This window comes from Stegostoma tigrinum, chromosome 12 (genome assembly GCF_030684315.1).
Source record: "Stegostoma tigrinum isolate sSteTig4 chromosome 12, sSteTig4.hap1, whole genome shotgun sequence".
Classification (NCBI taxonomy): domain Eukaryota; kingdom Metazoa; phylum Chordata; class Chondrichthyes; order Orectolobiformes; family Stegostomatidae; genus Stegostoma; species Stegostoma tigrinum.
In genome coordinates, this window is record NC_081365.1 from 36,486,208 (window position 1) to 36,511,407 (window position 25,200).

The following is a 25,200-nucleotide window of genomic DNA, read 5'->3' on the forward strand; positions in this document are numbered from 1 at the left end:
TTTTACAAACTTCTATAAGGTTTTATGAAAACCAGTTTTAAAGAAGAAAGAACTATAAACAGGGTAATGTAGGCACAGACAGAAAAATGAATTTCAGCCAAAATTCCAAAATGAATATCATGTGTCATTGAATCTAAAGAAGAAACTTAATCAAAGAATATACAAATGAATAGTGTATTCAAGTGCTCCAAGATGTTTAGATTCTTATGAAAAACTATTTGTCAAGAAACTGTATTTAATATATAGATATACAATTACAAATCTTACACATTTTATGTTTAAAATACAACTTGCATTTACGTAATATTAACAATTTTCTATTACAAAGTCATTACATGTTCTTGTTACAGTTCCTTGAAGTTTCAAATATAAATGAAAAGAAATTGTTCCAGCTGCCAATCTTGGTTACAGCTTCACATGGCTCTAAATTCTCAATGTCTACTTTTCCTCTGGCTAACCTGATAATGGAAGAGCCACAGTTTCACTATCTGGCCATGTAGTTATAACAAACATCATCCAATTATATAGGGTAAATGTATTTCAGTTGATTGGCTCTTTGTTTCACCTACTAAGTCAGCTTGTCTCATTGTGACATCAATTCGGTTACTTATCCTGTCACACCTTGCAGATCTGAAATTGTCAATCTTCAGAAGCATTAAAAAAACAGACATTTCATGTCATATTAACTCTAGGTGAAAGTGATAGGACAATTTTAATTTTACATTATGTGTTACTGTTGCCTCATTAATCTTACAAATGCCAACTATTCCATACCCCTCCATTGCTGTTTTATCATTCTCACATTATACCATTACTATTGTCAGAATGACGTCACATTACTTCGATATCAGACTTGCATTGATGGAACAACATAATTGCCATTGCAGTGCTCAGCCTTTTAAGTCACCACTATCATTAGCTGCTCTTCTGTTCCACATTATTTTTATTTCAATCTCACTGAATCACAAACAACTTTTTATCATCTCATCAGTCCCGTCTTTCTTCCATACTAGTTTGATGGGTTCTGGGATGGCTGATAAATCCAATACCTGATATGCAGACTCTGCCAAGCACAGGGCAGATAGAATGGAAGGGTCGAGTAGATAGGTTGTTTGGAGGTTTGTCTGCTCCTGTTGATGCCTCAACTTTGCCGCGGCACATTCCCAATGACATTTGTTGACATATTCAGTGCTTTCCTGAATGAACTTTCCCCATTTTGATAAATCTCATGAGTCAATGGATATGTTTAACCCCTTCAGATATGTTTTGAAGAAAACTCTGAAACATTTCTGCTGTCCTCCTCAAAGTGTCCTACCACGACTGAGTCCTAAGTGGAGCAGTTGCTTTGGGAGTCTGACGTCCCTGCCAGCACAGCTAGTTCAAAGTGATTAATGCTTCTATAGTGGGCATGTTGGCTTGGGAGAGGACTTTGCTGCTTGTTCACTTTTAGACTTGGAGGATCCTGCAAAGGCACAAGTAATTGTACTTCCCCTCTACTTTGAAGCACCTGCAATAGGCAGTCCTGGTCTCCAGACCAACCAGCTATATTTATGGCCTTTTTCAACCTCACACAAGCCCTTGACTCTGTCAAGTACGGAGACTTTTGGAGTCACCTCCTCAGACTTTACTGCCGTCAGAAATTAGTCATAATTCGTCCTCCATCTACGCCATAATGTACACAAGCTGTACTCCTCACCAATGGAACCACACTAACCCTATCTCAATGACAATTATGTTTATACAAGGCTGTTTTATTGTACCAAGTATCTTCTCATTATTTTTGCTCCAATATTAACTCACCTCTAGCAAATTACTGTCAGGCATTAAAATAATCTACAGAACAGACAAGAAATTGTTCATACATTTTTACTACTCTTATTTTACGTTGCCATGAAATTTCCTTCCTAGGCTCTCTTTACATCTTACTCTTCTTTTATGTTCCGTCTTCCTTTCTTGACTTTACAACAGCTGACTTTATATTTTTAATATGAGTTTTTTTGCTATCAACACTATTAGAATATCACAGGATCACAAATCTGTCTTTGCACTCATAGGTTAAAACAGCATTGACTTTCATACAGTAACTTAAAAATAATTTGATACATGTTGCAGGACTATGCTAGTGTAGCAAACTAAAGTAATATTGCACTTCAAATAAAGATTTTCAATTTTTTTAGAGACTGAATATGGCCATCAATTCCAAAGCTAATTCTTTTTGAGATATCAAATATCATCTGTCAGTGTGAATTGCAGCCATAGAGTCACACAGCATGGAAACAGCCTTATAGACCAACCAGCCCATGCCAACCATGTTCCCAAACTAAATTGGTCCCACCAGCCTGCACTTAGCCCATAACCCTCCAAACCTTTCCTGTTCATGAACTTATCCAAATGTCTTTTAAACATTGTAACTGTACCTGCATCCACCACTTTCCCTGGCCATTCATTCTCTGTGATAAAAAAGTTGTCCCTCGTGTCCTTTTTAAATCTTTCTCCTCTCACCTTAAAAATACACCTCCTAGTTTTGAACTCCCCCACCCTACAGAAGACACCCTTGTCATTCACCATATCTATGTCCCTCATGATTTTATAAGACCACCCCTCAACCTCCTATGCTCCAGTGGAAACAAGCCTAGGCTTTCCAACCTATTTTTATATCTCAAACTGTTCATCCCAGCAACATACCAGTAAATTTTTTCTGAACCCTCTGCAGTTTAGTAATATCCTCCGTATAACGACCAGATCTGCACACTCAATTCTATAGTAGACGCCTTAGCAATGTCCTGAACAACCTCAATATGGCGTCCCGACTCCTGTAGTCAAAGGTCTGAGAAATGAAGGCAAGCATGCTAATAACCTTCTTACGTACCTGAGTCCTAGGTCTCTCTACACTACCCAAGGCCCTACCATTAATAACATAAGTCCTGTCCTTATTAGTGCTACCAAATTACAATACTTCACATTTATCCAAATTAAACTCCATCTGCCACTCTTCATTCCATTGACCCAGTTAATCAAGATCTTTTTGTAATCTTTGGCAACCTTCTTCACTGTCCACTATACCACCAATTTTGATATAATCTGCAACTTACTAACCTCCTTTATTCTCAACCAAATCATTTATATAAATGAGAAACAAAAGTGCCAATCCTTGTGAAACACCACTGTTTACAGACTTCCAATCTGAAAAACCATCTTCCTCCACCACCTTCTCTCTCCTACCATAAAGCCAATTTTGTCTCCAATTAGCAAGCTCACCCTGAATCCCATGTCATCTAACTTTATTAATTAGTCTACCATGTGGAACCTTGTTGAATGCTTTACTATAGTCCAAATAAACACTGCTCTGCCCTCAATCTTTTTGGGTAGTTCTTTAAAAACTCAGACAAGTTTTTGAGTCCTTTCTCTCTCCAGAAACACATCTTATTGCTTCTCGAACAATTTATGCTGTCCTCTTCAATGATCTCCCTTAGTAACTTAATCCACAACTATATTACCTTGAAAATGAAAAAGTTTCTTTCTTTTCAATTCTACATTCTTAATTATTTTATTTGTACCATCTTGTAAAAGATTCCCTTCACCATTTCTCTTCGTAATTTTGAAGACTTCAATTTGATCTTATAAAATTTGCTTTTTTTATAAAGGAAACAAGCCCAACCTCTCTGGCTTCTCTTCATCACTCAAATTCCTAATAACCAACATCAAATTTGTCACTTCCTGCTCTTTCAACAATATCCATGCTGTAACACTGAATACAAATGAATTGATAGGTGTAACATGAGAACAATAACCATGGAAACATAATTTGATAACCCATTACCAACCGGTGACATTGTTTTGCTTCCTGAGTCATATTTCTGTTAAAACAATGGACCTCACTTCAGATGAACTTTAACACTGCTGTAGCATTTCCATAGCATAGCTGTCATGATAATGCTAAATAAACAACCTGCAGTAGTGGTATAGCATAGGTGCAATGCATTTTTGTAACAGCATAATTTTTCTTGAAGGATATCAAAAGATCATTTGTATTTTCGGTGCTCAATGTTTAATTATTTGGATTTCTTTAAATGTATGACCCAATATATCATCTTGCAAATATACAGAAGTTTACACAATCACAACTTTAATGACCATTCCAGTATGCATGGCTCTTTGTAGTCTCTGTTATATGGCAAGCTTTGAAAGAATAAAGTTGTTAAATTGTGGATCCACAGGCCATTCTTTTTTATATGATTGTTTTCTTTCTGTTCCTCTCTCTGCAACTTCTTCTGAAGCGTTACTGAAAAAATCCAAATGCAAGCTTTGAAATGTGTATATCATTGTTATGGAAAATCCAGGAATTGGCCTGCCATGACAAAAGTGCTGTCCTAATATACCTCTCAGTTTCAACAACACCTGAATGTTCTGAATTGCTGCTTAGTCAGTTTTCTAGGAAAATTTTTGAATTTTCATTTTTGGTGCAAACCAGAAAAGCATAATTCTTTTTGCACCACAATTCACACAAACATTGGAACGATCTGAAAATACTACATTGTTAAGAATTTATAGCATTATCTACAATGGTGCCATCAACAAGGTTTCTTGAATTTATTGAAGTGTTGGAAGATATTTCTTCAGTATGTTTAGCATGTTCTTTGCTACCATCCAATGACTCAAGAGTTCCTGATCCATTGTTTCCCATTGTCTTGCACCATGTATCATTTCCTGTCTCACAGTTCTGAAGAGGGATCAAAACATTATGCTTTGTCAAAAAGTCATCGCTGTATTTGGCTTCCATTGAGTTTCTCTGCCTCATGTTCCTGCTAACAGTTGCGTACCTTCCAGTTTCCTCAAAGCTCAGGGATAAAGTGACAGTTCCACTGCCAAAACTGACCTTCTGCTTGCTGCATCTCTGCATTTCCATGGTGATTCTCTCATCATGGGCGCTTTGACTACAGATTGAAGATGTTGGAGAGGAGACAGTTGAACCACCAACACTGTTAGATCTTTTACGAGACAGGTTGCTACGCCGCAAAGTTGCCTTTGCTGCCACTTTAAAAGCATGGGCAGCTGTACTGCATCTCACTTCTTCAATTGTATTTCTCGACGGTTTAAACAAAATTATGTAGCATTTGTTAAAATAAATGCATCCAAGTAACCCAAAACTTGATGCAAGAATAGCAATGACTTCTACAGCTGAAACAAATTTCCCGTAAGTGCTGACATAAGCAGGAATGAATGAGATCCAGACTATGAAAAATATCAGCATACTGAAGGTAATGAACTTGGCCTCATTGAAGTTCTCTGGGAGTTTGCGAGACTTAAAGGCGAAAAAGAAGCAAATGGCAGCAAGGAGGCACGTGTAACCAATGAGAAAACCAAGTGCCATTAAGGAGCCTTCATCACACATAATAAAAATGATTTCATCTTCTAGTTCATGATTTCTGTAGCTTGAAGGGGGTGCTGTGTAAAGCCAGATAACACAAGTAACTATTTGCACTAGAATACAGAGGAAAACAAGTAAGAATTGCAAATTGAGGCCCACCCACTTTCGATGGAGGCTGGTTGGGATCTTGGCCTCAAAGACTAATAATACGCGATTCGTTTTCACCAGAATGCAAGAAATACACAGCACAAAACTAATCCCAAATGCAGGTTGACGCAATCTACAGGTCCAATCCTTAGGTTCTCCAATAAAGATCAATGAGCTGGAGAAACAACAGATTAAGGAAAAGAGGAGGAGATAGGAGAGTTCTCTGTTAGTAGCTTTCACAATAGGTGTATTTCTGAACTTAATGAATACTCCCAAAACAAAGGAAGTCATCACTATTCCCAGAATGGCAAATATTGTCAGGGCAATTCCAAAAGGTTCAATCCATGACAGGTATTCAATCTCCTTGGCTATGCATGACGTATGATTCTCATTTGACCAGAAATCATTGGGACATTTTGTACATGCACTTGCGTCTGAAGGAGAAAAGATAACAATTAGTATAGTTAGTTATTTCTCTTATACAAATAAGTTTTCAAAGCACTGACTCTTAGATCAATGAAAGAGCATAGTCAATTCATTTTGCCTCACTTTCATGTTATTACTACCTTATCCAACAATTAGTATGAGGATTAGAAATAACAAGTGGAAAGTAGAGCTGGATGAACGCAGCAGGCCAGGCAGCATCAGAGGTGCAGGAAAGCTAATGTTTCGGGTCTGGTCCCTTCTTCAGAAATGGGAATCTTTGAAGAAGACAGCATCAGAGGAGCAGGAAAGCTGATGTTTCGGGTCTGGACCCTTCTTCAGAAATGGGAATTTCTGAAGAAGGATCCAGACCCAAAACACCTGCTTTCCTGCTCCTCTGATACTGCCTGGCTTGCTATGTTCATCCAGTTCCACACCTTGTTATCTCAGACTCCAGCATCAGCAGTTCCTACTATCTCTCAGTATGAGGATTAAGCTTTGAGTTCTGAGGATGGGTCACCGGACCTGAAGCGTTAACTCTGTTTTCTCCTTCACAGATGCTGCCGGACCTGCTGAGCCTTTCCAACAACTTTGTTTTTGTTCCTTAAGTTTTCTCACCTTTTTAGCTGGGTTTTAAGGGTAACTGATAGTTTAATCTGGTGTAGTTGGTTCACTAATCATCTATTTGCAATCACAATAGTATCATTTACCTGTTCTTCGCTACTCACATTTTAACCTGTACTAAATTCTACTTAGCTATCCAATTTGTCCTCACCAAATCTTCAGTAGCTCTGCATCCAGATGCAATTTGTTGCAAATGAGGCATTTTTATTTACAGCTTTATTTAAATTCCTTGCAAGGCTTTTGTTTGTGCTTTCTGATCCACTCTTGTTTTATGTCTCAGTTTATATTCTTTCCTTCTCTGACTCTGATAATCTGTGCATTTTACACCTGTATTCTTCAATGTTGCAGTTGTGATGAATCCTTGTATTTCTAAGCATTTTTCTTATGTTCTGCAGAACCCAATCAGCACACTCAGTTTCAAGGGGATGTTGCATTCAGGTGTTTCAAAATAAATCAGTTACATGCAATTCTGAAAAGGAGTAGAGATGGAGCTATTTGCAAGATTTTTAATAGGTCCCTGAGGAGATTTCACTGGTCACTGAAGAGGAATTCATAGATTACAAGCAGAGCAAAAGTGAATGTGAGTGAGAGAAAGGAAAGAGGTAGAGTCCGTGCTACACAGTGCTGCTGGAAAGGCAACTGAATTACATGGATTTTTTTTTTGTAGGGGCCGCAGCCAGACATTGCAGAAGCAATTGGATGTTTCTGTGCTTTTAGATCTGAGGAAGAAGTTCTAGGAGTTCATAGGGAGCTAGGTGTTGAGTCAAGGTTCTGGAAATGTCCCAGGAACTGTGGACATTTAAAAAGAAGCCAAATGCCACTAGTAGCCAAGATAGGGTGTTGTAAAGCACACAAGCAGCATTTGTTTGGTGTGGTTGAGCAAGGCTTGAGCTGAGAGAAAAATTAAGGGGTGAAGCTAGCTTTTGTGGAAAATCTGGAGTACTGCCTGTGATTAAGTATTGGAGTGCAGTTTTCTGGATTCTGGGGAAGTATAGATCCAGGATGGGAGGGTGATTGACCAGAACAGAGCTGTCACTGAGGCAGCCCAGGATGAAATTGAGAGGGAATTTTAAGGCCAGGTTAGTAGAAAAGACATGAAAATTGAAGAATTCCTTGTTAAATTGCATGAGATTTCATGACTATACAGTAAATGCGAACTATACAGTAAATGGAAAAGTCCTAGGGAAAATTGATGAACAGAGAGATCTGGGTGTTCAGGTCCATTGTTCCCTGAAGGTGACAATGCAGGTCAATAGGGTGGTCAAAAAGGCAAATGGCATGCTTTCCTTCATTGGGCGGGATATTGAGTACAAGAGTTGGCAGGCCATGTTACAATTGTATAGGACTTTGGTTTGGCCACATTTGGAGTACTGTGTGCAGTTCTGGTTGCCACATTACCAAAAGGATGTGGATGCTTTGGAGAGGGTGCAGAGGAGGTTCACCAGGATGTTGCCTGGTATGGAGGGTGCTAGCTATGAAGAGAGGTTGACTAGATTAGGATTATTTTCATTAGAAAGACGGAGATTGAGGGGGGACCTGATTGAGGTCTACAAAATCATGAGGGGTATAGACAGGGTGGATAGCAAGAAGCTTTTTCCCAGAGTGGGGGATTCAATTACTAGGGGTCATGAGTTCAAAGTGAGAGGAGGAAAGTTTAAGGGAGATATGCGTGGAAAGTTCTTTACACAGAGGGTGGTGGGTGCCTGGAACGCATTGCCAGCAGAGGTAGTAGATGCAGACATGTTAGCGTCTTTTAAGGTATATTTGGACAGGTACATGGATGGGCAGGGAGCAAATGGACACAGACCGTTAGAAAATAGATGACAGGTTAGACAGAGGATCTTGATCAGCACAGGCTTGGAGGGCCGAAGGGCCTGTTCCTGTGCTGTAGGTTTCTTTGTTCTTTGTTCTTTGACTGACCATGTCATCATTCACATCTGGGGGTAGATGCTGAACAATACTGCCTTGATTATATTTGCTATTTTGTATACACTATAGGGTGTTTAATCACAGTCCATTTCTCATATTTTTATTTATGAGGGCATTGCTAGCTAGGCAGCATTTATTGCCCATCCCTAATTGCCCAGAGGGCAGCTGAGAGTCAAGCACATTGCTGTGGGCCTGGAGTCAAATGTAGGCCAGACCAGGTAAGGATGGCAGTTTCCTTCCCTAAAGGACATTAGTGAACCAGGTAGGGTTTCCCTGCCAATTGACAATGGTGAATGGATTCACAGTCTTCATTAGATTCTTAATTCCAGATATATTATTGAATTCAAATTCCACCATCTGCCCTGGTGGGATTCGAACCTGGGTCGCCAAAACGTTATCTGGTTCTCTGGATTGACAGTCCAGCAATAATACCAGCAGGCCATCACTTTCCCCAATTTTACCAATTGTTGGCCCTGGGTATTAGAATATAAATTGTACATGTATTGCAGATTATATTACTGTTCTAATGTTTATTGTTGTTTCTTTAAAAAAAAGTGGAATCTTGTGACTTTATTCTGTTTGTAAGTCCCCTGGAACTCACACTTTTGTTGACTTTAATAAAGAGGTTGCTGGTCTCTAGACAGCTCGTAACATTAATTTAATAGATAGGTCCAGGATTATAACACTGGTAGAATCTTTGGTTAACGTGCAGTATTCAGAAAAAAATTCTTCAAAACCTTTGATTTTACTACATTTCTTCCCACCTTTAAATTATCTCTTTGGAACAGATTGACAAATTTAAACAAACTAGTGTCAAATTCAAATGAGCTACAGCCCAGCTGCAGCCCTGCATAAATGTGACATTAAATAGGCTATAGGTATTAATGGATCAGGTAAGGTGTCACTTTCCAACAGGTAACTGCCTGATTTTCAGGTGCAGCTGTGTTGCATTTTTCTCTATAAATATTGGTAGCTTTTTCGTAAACACAAATAACTTTGCAAAAGCAGTCTCAGTTCGTCCTCTACTAAGGAGATGGAAGACTATTGGGGCCCATGAAGAGTTGATGTTAAAATTAGATCAGCCGTGATCTTATTGAATGGCAGAGCTGGGCTGAAGGGCCGAATAACCTACTGTTATTCCTTGTTTATATGTTTTCTATGTTTGCAAATATATTTGCTTATCTTTGCAGAGATGTAAGTGGATGTCAATTATAATATTTGCATTTTAGTTCACATGTTTCTGAAGGGAGAACTTTGAGATTTGAACATATGTGCTCCAGAGCAGTCTCAGTTATAGGTATATGTACAGGGATAAAACTAAAAATTTTGCTTACCACTTTCATCACTAAACTCCCCTTCTGCGCATGCTACACACTCAAAACAGCAGGTAGGCTCCCCTTCAATTATTCCCTTCCTGGTTCCAGGCACACAATCACGACTGCAGTTTGAAAAAGGCACCTAGGAATGTAAATAAATAAAGAAATGTTGAAACTTTGAGCAGATTCATTAAAATTCTTTGGGTCAAATTTATAATCAGGGTGTGGTTGATTTCCTATATAAATTCACTGCCACATTTTTTTCTCTGTGGATGCATCACTTAAATGTTTAGCTCTTCTTTCGAAATTTTTTCCATTGAAATAAGTTCTGACAGATAACATTATTCCATGCAGCAGTTTTAGCTGTATTTATCCTCCAAGTGGATTTAGTTGCTATCCATTTTTGTCACAAATGGAATTCCTTTGTAGTTATAATTCTAAGCAAACGCCTGTATGTACATTTTATGTTAATGCAATTTGTGTGAAATTGAAATTGGAACTGCGCCATTCAATTCTGCATGTTCCGTATAGTTTTACCAAAGGTCTTCACAGCCTGTCACTACATTGCTACCCTATATGGATGCAATTGTTTGTTACAACTGTGAACAGCGGAACTCTTGTTTGAAAGTACTGGTCAAAGAAATTTCTCTCAATTTTGCTAAATTATTTCCAAATGTACTCCTGCCATTGAAAAAAATTCTGCAAATTAAGTGTGGTGCTTGCAATTTCACGTTACAATTTAGACGCAATACCAAATACGTCAGTGTGGGTGTTGTCAATGCATATGAGGAAAACGAATGTGTTTTCAGATGACGCTACAGAAGGGTACCATGTAGGTAAGAAATAAGATGCAGTCAAAGATAGTTTCTTGGGGGACACCATTCATAACCTTGCAAGAGGGGGAGGAGAATTCATTGCATGTGATCTGACAAGTGTTAGGTCAATAAAAATGGAACAAGGTGAGCAGCTCACCCAGCTGGATAACAGTGGAGAGGCTTCAGAAGAAGGTTGTGTGACCAACTGTGCTCAAAGCAGCAGATAGATTGAGAAGGAAGTAGAGGGTCCATTTACCTTAGTGCCAGTTACACAGAATGTCATTTGTCATTTTGATCTGGTGATTGGACATAAACTTGTTGAGAGGGATTCAAACATAAAGTCCTTGGAAATGGATTTAGGAGGTGACAATATGTTCCAGGTCTTTTGGAAGGAGCAATGTTGGAGATGGATTGGTAGGTTGCAATAGAAGAGTCAAGGGTTGTTTTTTGAGAAGAGATGTGAAGATGGAATATTTAAGTGTCTGAAGAATGAGAAATTTTCAACATGTCAGTTAACATGGAAACAAGCAGGGGAATATGGGCAGTCAGAGGTCTCTTTAGAAAAAGGATCAGAGAGCAGATCGTGGATCTTATGGATAACATAAGCTCAGAGAAGACATGATGGGAGACAGGAAAGAAGGGAGAGGAAGATACGAGATCAGGCCTTGGGGCATGGAGGAGTGTTAAAGGAAATTTGACCTGTTAGACTCAAGTAAGGGAGGGAAGTGAATGTGTAGCTGATTCGATGGTGTCTCAGACTTGGTAACCAAGAAGTTTGCAAGCTCTCATTTGTCAGAGGTGAGGATAGAGGCGATAGGAAAAAAAAATGTGAAAAGATTGCAGTTGGAAAAGGAGTTGGAAGTACCTTTGGATTTCCAGTTGATTCTAAAATAATGAACAGTGTTAGCAGATGAGAGCAGTACCTCAAGGTGCTTCGTGTCATCCAGCCAGAACTGAAAGTGAATGGCTAAAACTCTTGTCTGCCATAACCAGGGAGAACAACCAGGGTGAAAGGTCATAACAGTTTTAATGGGAAGCAAGGTTTCAAATGTTAAATGGGGATATGACTGATCAGAGCAAGAACTGCAGAAACATGTGTTGAGTGGAGAACCAAGAGCTATAGCTATTGAGTCTGATGTTGTAAGCGATTTGCGAGAGACAAAGTACAAAATAGTACAAACAATACATTATAAATTGCATCTGAGTATTATCCCAGTCTGTGTTATCAAATACTGAAGCAGCTTGAAATTAAATTTCAAAATTGTTTGGGAATATAACAGAAATATTAAATTTGAAATATTATTAGCAGTAGCAAAATAGCTAATTATATTTGAGAGGCTGCGATAAGTACAACTATTATACAAATAGCTGGTTGGTACACTAAAACTTGTGTATTCTGTTGAACCTTTTTATCTTGCAGTCATCAGGACAATTTGCAAGAAAACCAACTCCAGCAGGTAAATCAACATCTGTACTGTACAACAGGAAGGTGCTGATTGGTTGGGATGTTGGTTCTAATTTGTAGAGACATTGCCATTGAGTATACATCAATGATAATTGACAGTAACTGCTAGGCTTTCTTTACATTTTAAAGATCCGCGATGTTTAAGATGCAAATAAAGGCTGGTAGTTAACTGGTTTAATCCATTGGTTCTCCATAGGAATATTTCTGTTATCAGAGTCCACTTACTAACCAGACAGCACTCCCCTCCTATTTAGAATAAATGTTTTTTATTCCCTTGGATTGGTGTTCTTGCAAATTGTCCTGAAGAGTGCTAGATGAAAAGCTTTGACAAAATGAGCATTTATTTCAGTAAAATAGCTATTACATACTAAACTGAAATATATTCATATATTTTCCTTTGTATAATGTTAAAAGGATAGCTATTTACAAGTCTGATACAGACCACTGATGGTTTAGCAAAATTACTTTTCTTTAACATGACAACTGAAGAGATATATTGCAATAATCAGTGAAAATTATGAAATTTTGCATTTGACAAATTGTAGATTGAACAAAATAAAACATATGATTAAAAATTGATCACATACCACTTTTGAGAAGCCACTCCACAAGATTTTCTTGTCATTTATGTTGAGTCTGTCACTTGGTTTAGCATCTGCATTGTAGTTGCCAACTTCTTGAAACACTACAGATTCATCTTCAGGGGACAACTGCCAATTGATAATGGTATAATTTCCTTTAAGGTCACCTTGATCATCAAAGTCAACCTGTTCACCCATGCTGTTTGTAAACTTCAAATGCAGCAGATGGTTGAGAACCTAGTAGATATTTAACAGATATTGTAACAAACCTTGCATGTATAATTCATTCAAGCACACTGGTCTGTAGTGTGGCTCCATGTATTTTTTCTTAAAGCATATATCTTATATTATCATGACAATGCTGAAAAGGAAACACAAAACAGATGAATTGTAATAATTACCATTTGCCTATCCAATTGCTAGTGTCTCCACTGACCCCCCCCGCCCCTCAAATCCTTTGTGTCTCTCTGATTCTGATTTTATATTTGTTTCCACTTTTGCTTTGTTATCTCGTCCTCTTTTAAAGGCTCTGAGGTGTTATGGACAGTGACTTCAAGCAATTTGGGCTAACTTAAAGTTCAGAATTTATTTGATAAATAAACTAAAATTTACAAAGAAAGCAATTGTTAAATTGGAATTCATGTTTCATTTAAAAAAAATCACAGAATGTTTGTAGAAAATGTGGAAATTTGATGGCTAATGGTAAAGAATAAAAAGCAGACTCCAAAACTACATTTCCTAATTTGAGCAAGAAGTAAAAATGGCAGATTCTGCCACAGAATGGTATCAGTGAATGTGATGCCTAATGACCTTTCTAAATTAGAGTGGGGATCAAAGTGAAAAAGGGCAACATAGAAAAATGCCAGGTTAATTTGAATCTAGTTTGACTATTTACTGTGATAATGGGAACTGCAGATGCTGGAGAATCCAAGATAACAAAGTGTGGAGCTGGATGACCACAGCAGGCCAAGCAGCATCTCAGGAGCACAAAAGCTGACATTTCGGGCCTAGACCCTTCATCAGAGAGGGGGATAGGGAGAGGGAACTGGAATAAATAGGGAGCGAGGGGGAGGCGGACTGAAGATGGAGTGAAAACAAGATAGGTGGAGAGGGGAGTATAGGTGAGGAGGTAGGGAGGGGATAGGTCAGTCCAGGGAAGATGGACAGGTCAAGGAGGCGGGATGAGGTGGTAGGTAGGAAATGGAGGTGCGACTATTTACTGTCCCTTTTAATTATAAATTCTGGGGTGCTTCTGCCTTTCAGTTCTTGTAACTCAGTGCTCTGATTACGCCATGTGGTCTTTCTTCACTGCTTTTTGAGCTTAAGTGCTTCCTCAAGTCTTACAGACTCAAAGTGAATGCAGATTTGAGGTGCAGCCAGATCACAGCAATACACTGTTTTAGCATGGCAACATTAGACATTAAATGTTACATCCTGATTTAAGACATGTCAAACACATTTAAGGCTTGGAACATACTAGCCCACAAAACCTTTCATTAACGTATGTATCATATCTGCTCACCTGTAATACACAGCTAATAATTTTCTAAAATAGTAAATCGGAAGCAAATGTTGAGCTCTACCAAGCTCATTTATATTTGTAACAATTAACTCACTTGACTGGATGGCTGGTTGGCAATGCTGTGTAACCCCAACAGCCCAGCTTTAATTCCCCCACCAGCTGAAGTCATTGTGCAAATCCTATCTTATAAATCTGCCCCCTCACCCGAGGCAAGTTGTCCCTCAGGTCAAACTCACCTCTGGTTATCTCTTCACAATAAGAGAATAGTCCTCCAAGATTATCACAGCTATCCATATTCAGCAAGCACTATCAGCCTCACCCTTAATTTGACAGTGTGTATTTTCCCTGGCTATTGATGTGTTTTAAATTAACAAAGAGTAAAATATTGCTAATTGTAAATATGAAACAAAAATAGAAAATGCTGACAACATTTAGTCGAGCACAGTATCCATGCACAAAAGAACTGTGGATGCTGGAAATCGGAAACAAAAACAGAAATTGCTGGAAAATCTCAGCCGGCCTGGCAGCACCTGCGGTGAGATATCAGGGTTAACGTTTTGGGTCCAGTGACCCTTCCTCAGAACTGATGGTAGCTAGAAAAGGGATGTTTTTTATACAGAAGATTGGGTGGGAGATGGGGAAGGAGTGAACGATAGGTGGAGATAGAGCCCAAAGAGAGAGAAAAACAGGTGGGCAGACAAAGGAGTGGTTAAAGGTCAGTCTGGAGCATAAATAGTAGCTAATGGGGACTATTAGTGGCTGACAATGGGTAGTATGTGGTAGCCCATGTAATGACGAGGCCTGGTGTATGGAGGGTGGGAGAAAACATGGGGAAAGGTACTCAAGCCCTAAAATTGTTGAACTTCATATTAAGTCCAGGATAATATACGATTCCCAGGTGGAAAATGAGGTGCTGTTCTTTCAGCTTCTGCTGGAAAACTCCAGCAAACCTGAGACAGAGATGTTGGCCAAAGAACATGGTGGCATGTTGAGGTGTTGGGCAACTGGAAACCAAGGGTCTTTTTTGTGGACAGAATATAGGTATTCTGCAAATTGGTGGCCCAGTCTACACTTTGTTTCCCTCATGTAGAGGAAACCTCATTGTGAGCAATAAATACAGTGCAGGTAAAGTGCTTCTTCACCTGGAAGGTGTTTTTGTAGCCACGGATTCTAAGGAAGGTGCAAGTAAATGGGTAGATGTTACACTTTCTGAGATTTCAGGGAAAGATACTGACTTAGTCATAAGAAGCAGAGGGTAGCGGTGAAAGGATGCTTTTTGGAATGGACATTAGTGGTGTCTCACAGAGAGGGCGTGTTGGGACCTCTGCTGCTCATGGTCTACATAAATGATTTCAAGGAAAGAGTAGCTGGTATAATTTGTAAGTTTGAGGATGACATAAAGATTGGTGGAGTTGCCAACAGTGAGGAGGACTATCAGAGATACGGCAGGATAAAGATCAGTTGGAGGCATGGGCAGAAAAATGGCAGATGGAGTTTAATCTAGACAAATATGAGATGATGCATTTTGGAGGGTCTACTATAGTTGGGAGTCATACCATGGCAGAACCCTTAGGAGAATTGATACGCTGAAGAATCTGGGTATGCAGGTCCACAGATCACTCAAGGTGGCAGAGCTGGTAGATAAGGTAGTAAGAAAGGCCTATGGCATGCTTGCCTTCATTAGAAGGGGAATTGAGTGTAAGGATAGACAAGTTATACTGCAGCTTTATAGAACTTTAGTTAGGCCACACTTGGAAATATTGTGTAGAGTTCTGGTCACCACACTGCCAGAAGGAGTGGCTACTTTGGAAAGGGTACAGAAAATGTTTACCAGGATGTTGCCTGGTATGGGGCATTTTAGATATTAAGAAAAGTTGGTTAGAGTGTGTTTGTTTTCCCTGGAATGCAAGAGGTTGAGGGGTGACCTGATAGAAGTTTGTAAGATTGTGAGTGACAGAGAGTGGAAAGTATGAGGCTTTTTTCCCTAGGTTGGAGGTGTCAATTACTAGAGGTCACAGATTCAATATGTGAGGGGGGACTGGAATTCCAAGATAATAAAATGTGAGGCTGGATGAACACAGCAGGCCAAGCAGCATCTCAGGAGCACAAAAGCTGATGTTTTGGGCCTAGACCCTTCTTCAGAGAGGGGGATGGGGAGAGGGAACTGGAATAAATAGGGAGAGAGGGGGAGGCGGACCGAAGATGGAGAGTAAAGAAGATAGGTGGAGAGAGTGTAGGTGGGGAGGTAGGGAGGGGATAGGTCAGTCCAGGGTTGCTTCAGGACATGGTCGAGCAGTTTCAAGGCCGAAGAGATTACAAGAGAGTTGCAATGGGAGAGAGATTCCCTGAGGTTGGTCCGGAGGGAGGAGGGTAACTTCTTCAGGTTAGGCATCCCTGGAAGAGGCTTCGCAGTGAGGTTAAAATAGTATCAGAGATAATGGGAACTGCAGATGCTGGAGAATTCCAAGATAATAAAATGTGAGGCTGGATGAACACAGCAGGCCAAGCAGCATCTCAGGAGCACAAAAGCTGACGTTCCCTCTCCCCATCCCCCTCTCTGATGAAGGGTCTAGGCCCAAAACGTCAGCTTTTGTGCTCCTGAGATGCTGCTTGGCCTGCTGTGTTCATCCAGCCTCACATTTTATTATCTTGGAATTCCAGTTCCCTCTCCCCATCCCCCTCTCTGATGAAGGGTCTAGGCCTGAAACGTCAGCTTTTGTGCTCCTGAGATGCTGCTTGGCCTGCTGTGTTCATCCAGCCTCACATTTTATTATCTTGGAATTCTCCAGCATCTGCAGTTCCCATTATCTCTGATACTATTTTAACCTCACTGCGAAGCCTCTTCCAGGGATGCCTAACCTGAAGAAGTTACCCTCCTCCCTCCGGACCAACCTCAGGGAATCTCTCTCCCATTGCAACTCTCTTGTAATCTCTTCGGCCTTGAAACTGCTCGACCATGTCCTGAAGCAACCCTGGACTGACCTATCCCCTCCCTACCTCCCCACCTACACTCTCTCCACCTATCTTCTTTACTCTCCATCTTCGGTCCGCCTCCCCCTCTCTCCCTATTTATTCCAGTTCCCTCTCCCCATCCCCCTCTCTGATGAAGGGTCTAGGCCCGAAACGTCAGCTTTTGTGCTCCTGAGATGCTGCTTGGCCTGCTGTGTTCATCCAGCCTCACATTTTATCATCTATAATCAACCATATTTATTTGCAGTTCCAACCTGAAGTCAGTTCATGACTATGCCTTCTCCTCTTAAAGTCTGCCATGAACCCAAACTCATAGTATGACATCTAACCACATAACAAAAGGTGGATAACAAGGTGGGAAAGCTGACATTTCGGGCCTAGACCCTTCATCAGAAATGGATGAAGGGTCCAGGCCCGAAACGTCAGCTTTCCTGCTCCTAAGATGCTGCTTGGCCTGTTGTGTTCATCCAGCTCCACACCTTGTTACCTCGGAATCTCCAGCATCTGCTGTTCCTATTATCTCCTATATCTAACAAAAGGTGGAGACACCCTCTAGAAACCATGGTCGGATAACCGTGACAGCAGCAAAGATCTAGAAACAGACCTGAGATCAACTGGAGGGATGAAAACATTTTTTTAAAAAATCATTTAATCAGAAAAATTGATTCGGCCTTAAGATGAGTTAGCAGCCAGAAAAGCCACAGAACTGAAAAGGAACAGCATGGAAAAGTCCCAGAATGGAAAATCCCTCCAAAGAAACCACAAGAAAATTTAGTCCCAACAATTTTTACAGTCAGTCATAGGGGAAACAAGCTTTTATAAGATGCAAAAGAGCAGTAAAAACCAAGTGCAGTTAATGGTCGGAACAATGGAGCTAAAGTTAGGGAATAGTGGCAGAGGTTTCAGAAAATAGTTCAAGGGTCACAGCAAAGGCATATTCTAGTGAAGAAGGAAGATTCTATGAAAGGGAGTTAAGTCAACCATGGTTAATCAGGGAAGATATGGATAGCATCAAATTGAAAGAAAAATCTTTGATAAAAATTAGTGGTAGGATAGAAGATTGGGCAAGTTTTAAAAACCACCAAAAGAAGACAAAAAATGGAGAAGATAAGCTTTGAAGGCAAACTTGCATGTAATATTGAGACAGTCAGCAATGTCTTCTTTAAATATATAAAAAGGATAAGAGAGACCAAAGTGAACAAAGGCCCCTTGAAGAATGAAGCTGTGCAAATAATAATGGAGAACCAGCAAATGACAAAGGAACTGAATAAATACTTTGCATCAGTCTTCACTACTAGACATTAATAGCGTCCCAAAATTGCTAAATATTCAAGGGCAAAAGGAAGAGACAAAATAAATACAATAACTATCATTAGAGGAAATGTGCTAGGGAAACTAATGGGGCTAAAGACCAATAAGTGCCAAGATGCATTCTAGAATAGTAAACAAAGTTGCTACAAAGCTAACGGTAGCAGTGGTAATATTCCTCCAGGAATCCTTAGACGCTGCAAAAGTCCCAGGTGATTGAAGAACTGCCAAGGTAACACCTTCATTTAAAAAGGGAAAGATGCAGAAAATAATATAGGTAACTGTGGGTCAGTTAGCTTCACATCTGTTATTGGGAAAAGGAGTCTACTATGAAGGATGATAGCAGGGCATTTTGAAATGCATATGATCAAACAGAATTAACATGGCTGGGGGCAACACGGTGGCTCAGTAGTTAGCACTGCTGCCACACAGTGCCAGGGGCCTGGGTTCGATGCCACCCTCGGGTAACTCTCTGAGTGGAGTTTGCATGTTCTCCCCGAGGTTTCTGCCGGGTGCTCCAGTTTCCTCCCACAGTCCGAAGATGTGCAGGCTAGGTGGATTGGCTACGCTAAATTGCCCGTATTGTTCAGGGATGTGTAGCTTAGGTGGGTTAGAGGGGAATGGGTTAGAGTGGGTGCTCCAAGAGTTGGTTTGGACTTGTTGAGCTGAGGGGCCTGTTTCCACACTGTAGGTATTCTTTGACCTACGAAGGGGAAATCATGCCTGACAAATTTACTAGAATTCTTTGAGGAGGTAACAAGCAGCATAGATAAAGAGGATGCAGTGCATATAAGAAAAATACCACACACTCAGCTCCTTAACAAGGTAAGAGCCCATGGTGTTGGAGGTAGTATAGAGACATTATCATAAATTAGCATGTATAGAGGATCGGCAATCAAGTAAAAGACTGACAGTTGGGATGAAGGGACATTTCCAGGATGGCAACCTATAAATTATGGATTCAGTTGTATGGAAAATCATGGAAAAATTTAAAGGGTGGAAGACTATTACATTTTTCAGAACCAAGAGAGAATGGAAGAGCACAGGAATTTAATTTCAAGCACAGCAGATAAGGAGACAACTATAAGAAGGGGGCAGTCAATGCAGGACTGATGATGTTGTACGTAAATGCATGCAGTATATGAAAGAAGATAAGTGAGCATATAGCGCAGATTGATATTGGCGGGTATGATCTTGTTGCTATCACAGAGGTGAGGTTGCAAGGGGCTTAGGGCTGGGAACTAAATATCCAAGGATATCAAAAGGACAGGCAGATGGGCAGGGAGAAAGGTTGCCACGTTAGTGAGAAATGAAATTAAATTAATAACAGCAAGTGGTATAGAGTATAGAATCTGTGTGGGTAGAGTTGACGAACCTTAAAGGAAAAATGGGTGTTACTTACAGGCTTCCGAAGCTGTAGTTAAGATAATGGAAGAAAATTAATCATTAGATAGAAAAGGCATATAAGAAAGCTGCTATTACAATAATCATGGGGGACTTCGATGTATAGGTTGACTTGGGAAATCTTGGAATGACTATGAGATGGTTTTTGGAGTACCTTTTATTAGACCGCACTGTGGAACAGTTAATTCTGGATTTGGTGATGATTAATGAGGCAGGCTTGATTAGGGAGCTTAAGGCAAAAGAACTCCCAGGGGGCAGTGACCATAATATCATAGAATTCATACTACACTTTGAGAGAGAACTGAAATCAGATGTAATAGTATTGCAACTGAGTAAGGTAACTCCAAAGATGTGAAGGACACTTGGCTAGAGTTGATTGGAAAGAAGCCTAGCAGGAAAGATGGTGGAGTAGCAGTGGCAAGAGTGTATTAATATTAAGCATCTAACATGCGAACATTCCTTTGTACTCATGAACAACTAGTTGAATATGGTCCTGCATTATGTTCCAAATGGTGTACAAATCAATTTGGGAATGGAATTAAGTATGGAACCTGTTCACAGCCTGGGAACTGCCTGTACTGGCAATGGAGGCAGTCCAGAAAAGGTTCACTATACTGGTCCAAGCTATGGAAGGTCTGTCTTAAGAGGAAAGGTTGAGTAGGTTTCATCTGTACGCCTTGAAATATAGAAGAATGAAGGATGATATTATTGAAACATACAAGATTTTTAGGGGACTTGACAGGGTAGATGCAGAGTCTAGAATCAGAGGGCATAATCATAAGGGGTTGCACATTCAAGACAGAAATGAGAAGGAATGATTTCTCTCAGAGGTTTGTGAATCTCTGCAATTCATTACCACTGAGGGCTGTTGAGATTGAGTCATTAGGTATATTCAAGGCTGTGATAGATTTTCAATCAGTAAGTGGAATCAAGGCTTATGTGGAAAAGGCAGGAAAGTGGAGTTGGGGATTATCAGACAAGAAATAATCTTACTGAATGGTGCAGCAGATATGATGGGCTGAATGGCCTATTTTTGCTCCAAAATCTTATGATCTTATGGTCTCATGGTCTTAAAGGGAAAAATCCCAAATGAGTTCCTGCAGAAAGACCAATTACCAGATGCCCTCAGCAGGTTTAAAACCTTAAGGGAGGGAACAATAAAGGTTTGTTTCCACCCAAGATATTAGGCTGACAAGCACAGTTAACACTTCTGAGTTCACAAATTTCTGAACTACCTACTTGATGATAAAGTTAGTCACAGTCGATTAAGATAATTCTCCAGGTTCAGAAGTTAATAAATGATAAACTGATAGAATTGGGAAGCAAATTAAAGGTGGAATTAAAACACAGTTGCTGGAAAAGCTCAGAGATAATGGAAACAGTAGATGCTGGGGAATCCGAGATAACAAAGTGTGGAGGTGGATGAATACAGCAGGCCAAGCAGCATCTTAGGAGCACAAAAGTTGACGTTTTGGGCCTGAACCCTTCATCTGGCTCAGCAGGTGTGGCAGCATCTGTGGAGGAGAAAACAGAGTTAACATTTCGGGTCCGGTGACTCTTCCTCAGAACTGGTTCCCAATTTTGAGGAAGGGTCACTGGACCCGAAACGTTTACTCTGGTTTCTCCTCCACAGATGCTGCCAGACCTGCTGAGCTTTTCCAGCAGTATTGTTTTTGTTCCTGATTTACAGCATCCACAGTTCTTTTGGTTTTTATTTAGAGGTGGAATTACCTGCCAGCACCAAGAAGAGGGATTGATGGAAACCCAGAGAGGACTAGATACACCAACTGGCGAATCACCCGATTTAGCAAGGATTCAATTCTGGTTCAAGGAGTTCTGAATGTGAAAAACAATTGAAGTAACTTGAGTTGGAAAAGGAATTTAAAAAAAAACAGGGTAGTGTTGATAAAACTTGAACTTCTGTGGGAGGAGTAAAAAATAAGAACCAACAATTCAGTGAGAGGAAAAGGTCCAAGGAAAGACGCAAAAGCACAGAATTCAAGAGGCTGGAACTTGAGATTTAGGAGACAAAGAAGGAGAAGGAAAGAGAAAAAGGGAAATGAGGTAGAAATACTGTCTTAAAATGATGCAGTTTGAGAAGGAAATGTCAAATGTTGAAGAAGACTGTAATGAGAAAAGTTCTAGTTATAAAGTCCAGCAGAGAAATGCTTAATTTGTACAAGCCCTGCTGGATTTGAGCTAAAATTTGAGGGCATTATTTATGTCATTTGAGAAAACAGCCAGCAAATGAAGTGGCTGAAGGAAAACATGACATTCATTGCCCATTCAAAGCAAGTGGATGGGTCCTTTCTTCCTAATTAAGTTATGATGGTATAAATGCCACATTGTGGATGGAATTAGAAAACTTTGCATTATCTGGAAAAGCACCATCAAACTGCAACATTCTAGAGCAAAAGACTCACGTGCGCACAAAAAAAATAGATTATCTTTATCTAATGTAACTTGTACACTTTTCACAGTACTCATTTGCTAATTCTGATTCTAAAAGTCAGAGCCTGGTATGTCTGTGGTTACCATGTATGCTGGTGTATATAGGATTAATCTATAATAGACAGTGTTACTTTGAAATGCAAGCTTATAGGCAGTTCTTGATTTTGCCTTCTCCTCAACTAGAATCGAGCCCAGACATATAGAGGAGCATCAGACCACACAAGATATACTACTGACCAGAGGCTAGTCCGCTTATAACTCATGGTACAGACAGTCACCAGGTTGCAAATAGGTTCAGTTCTGAAGTTTGCTCACAAGCTGATGTTTATGCAAATCAGAACACAGTGCAGGACAATACAAAATAGTCAATTGTAAGTACATGCGATATCAGATGTTTAAAATTACAAACGTAAACAAGACCACATTTGTAAGTATGAGAGTTCAGAAGTTGGACGTTCATATCTGAGGGGCCCGCTGTACAGGAAAACACAAGGATGAAGCTAGCTGTAAAGTTCCTGTTTCACAGAAATGTTAAAATGTTGAAACAGTTTTCTCGTGAATGTATCAGAATTAGAACTGAATGAGTTAATGAAAGGATTGATGCAAAATCTCAGGATTAATAATTTCAAATAAAAATTTTGTCAATCATTCTAATAATGACACCATTAGTAAAAATCTTTTTACTTCAATAGCAACAGCTCATGGGCAACACCTCTGTTGGAGAATGTCTTACTTAACGAGGAAATGAGACATACAGATCAGGAAAAGCAGAGGATTAATCCCTGGTTTGTGCTTTCACTGATAGTTGTGATGTGACAGATGTGTCCATGAGGTAGAGAATGGAAAAAATCAATTACATGTATTGATCCAGAGTTAGCCAGAGCGAAATAACATCACCATGTTGGTGTAATATACAACTAACACAGTTACCCTGAATTAGGTCATTGTTATGCAAGTTTTCCAACACATTTTTCCCTCACATTAATGTCTGTGTTTGTTGTGATCATTACCACTAGGTAGCACACGTGAACAAATACAGCTTGGCAGCAGAACAGCAAGTGCCTGGAACAAAGATGGCGCTGCCCATATAATCACAGTGCAGAGATAATAGGAACTGCAGATGCTGGAGCATCCAAGATAACAAAGTGTGGGGCTGGATGAACACAGCAGGCCAAGCAGCATCTTAGGAGCACAAATCACAGTGCAGTTTGGTCTGTGAGAAGAAATATCTCATTTTACTGAGACTCTACCCTGAGTCCTAGTTGTTAACACTGACTGGGAAAGGGCTGGCCTAACACCATGGGCTGCTGATGTGAAGTGATTGCCTGACAGTTTGATGGATTTCTGCTCTTTGTGCATTTTCAGTACAATGTACTATTGATTAAACTTAACGTTCCACCTGATTTCCTAAAGGGAAAACGACCTCCTTAAAATTTGGAAATAACTGTAAACCTTGACAGGCATGAAAAATCTTGGTGGAATATAATGAGCTGTCTGAGTGATAGAAACATAGAAATAGCAGTCAGCCATTCAGCCCATCAAGGGTGCCTTTCACCTAATCCATTTCTACTAGTTGTCAGAAATCTATCAATCTCTACCTTACATTTACTTAAAAGACTGAGCTTCCTCTGCCCTCTGTGATAGAGAATTCCAAATGTTCACTCTAAACATAGAGTTATGTTTAATCAAGCTGTTCAGGCATGTTTACTCACTGAGTAAAATATTTATCCTTATCCCAAACCTAAGTAGTATGCTCCTTACTTTTAAATTGTTGCCCTTGGTTCTAGACTTACCAATCAGGGGAAACATCTCACCTGTGTGTACCCTGTCTATCCTTTTAAATAATCTGTAAATTTTAGAGCGGTCACTTCTCATTTATCGAAATTTTGCAGGCCCAGTTTGCCCAATCTCTCTTCATGGAGCAGTCCTCCCACCCCAGGAACAGGTCCGATGAATCTTTATTATGCTCTCCCAATGGAATAATGGCCCAGATTTTCCATTGGCTGACAATTGTTATTCCAATGTAAATAGGAGTGCCACACTGGGACCCTGCAGAATCTCCATGGTAGCAGACTGGGAAGGTATTCCTTGGGAAACTGAAATTTCCTCCGGTCAATTCCTCTATGCTTGGAACATTTTGAAAGTCTCCATAAAAACTGAAGATTTCATATTGAATACAGTGCCCAACTGTAGTTCCCCAGATACCTGACACTCACTGGCAACCAACATTCCCAGGGACTCAAGGCCCAGATCTAACTCTCTAAACTACTGAACCCAAACCAACTCACCTGTTCCCCTGCTGGACCTGATCAAACAGCCCCCGCTACTGGATTTGAAGCCCCCCAACACCTCAACCTGATACCTCCTGCCTACCCCAGCCTTCTATAAACACTGCACCATTTACCTGGCTCCCTTGACATCACCCAAAGGGCATGCCACCCCTGCCCACCTGTTATCCTTCAGAGTTGGCACCCTACCTCAATGCAACACCAAACGTCCCTAACCATCCTGCACCATATGATCATGCTCTCCTTAGAGTTATGTTTAATCAAGCTGTTCAGGCATGTTATTGACACATTTCTGGGATTTGTGGAACTTGAACGTGGATCTTCTGTCCCTGAGGCAGGGACACCACCATTGCGCTACAAGAGACCTTACACCCACTTTACATACTTACCCTTTGACAGGAGCTGTCCAAATGGCTGTATGAGATTGCCACTCTCCGGAAAATCTGCCCCAATATATTTCCTGCAATAAGGAGACCAAAACTGCATACAGTACTCAATTGTGGTCTAAACAAACTTCCACTTAATGAAAGAAAACTTTACAACACTTAACTCAACTCCTCTTGCAAGAAAGGCAAGCATTCCATTAGCC

The 25,200-nt window shown here is 40.1% G+C and overlaps 1 protein-coding gene across 3 annotated transcripts in view; it reads right to left on the reverse strand.

Annotated features, from left to right (window-relative positions):
* Positions 1-342: 342 nt before the first annotated feature.
* The window catches only part of casr (calcium-sensing receptor), an 88,993-nt gene continuing 64,135 nt past the window's right edge, over positions 343-25,200 (reverse strand). For all 3 annotated transcript variants that reach the window (XM_059650281.1, XM_048540223.2, XM_059650282.1), the window contains 3 exons: positions 12,675-12,905; positions 9,826-9,949; positions 343-5,949 (listed from right to left, as the gene is read on the reverse strand). In XM_059650281.1, coding sequence (XP_059506264.1) covers positions 4,538-5,949; positions 9,826-9,949; positions 12,675-12,905 — 1,767 coding nt within the window. In that variant the 3' untranslated portion in view covers positions 343-4,537. The remainder of the gene's footprint in view (positions 5,950-9,825; positions 9,950-12,674; positions 12,906-25,200) is intronic.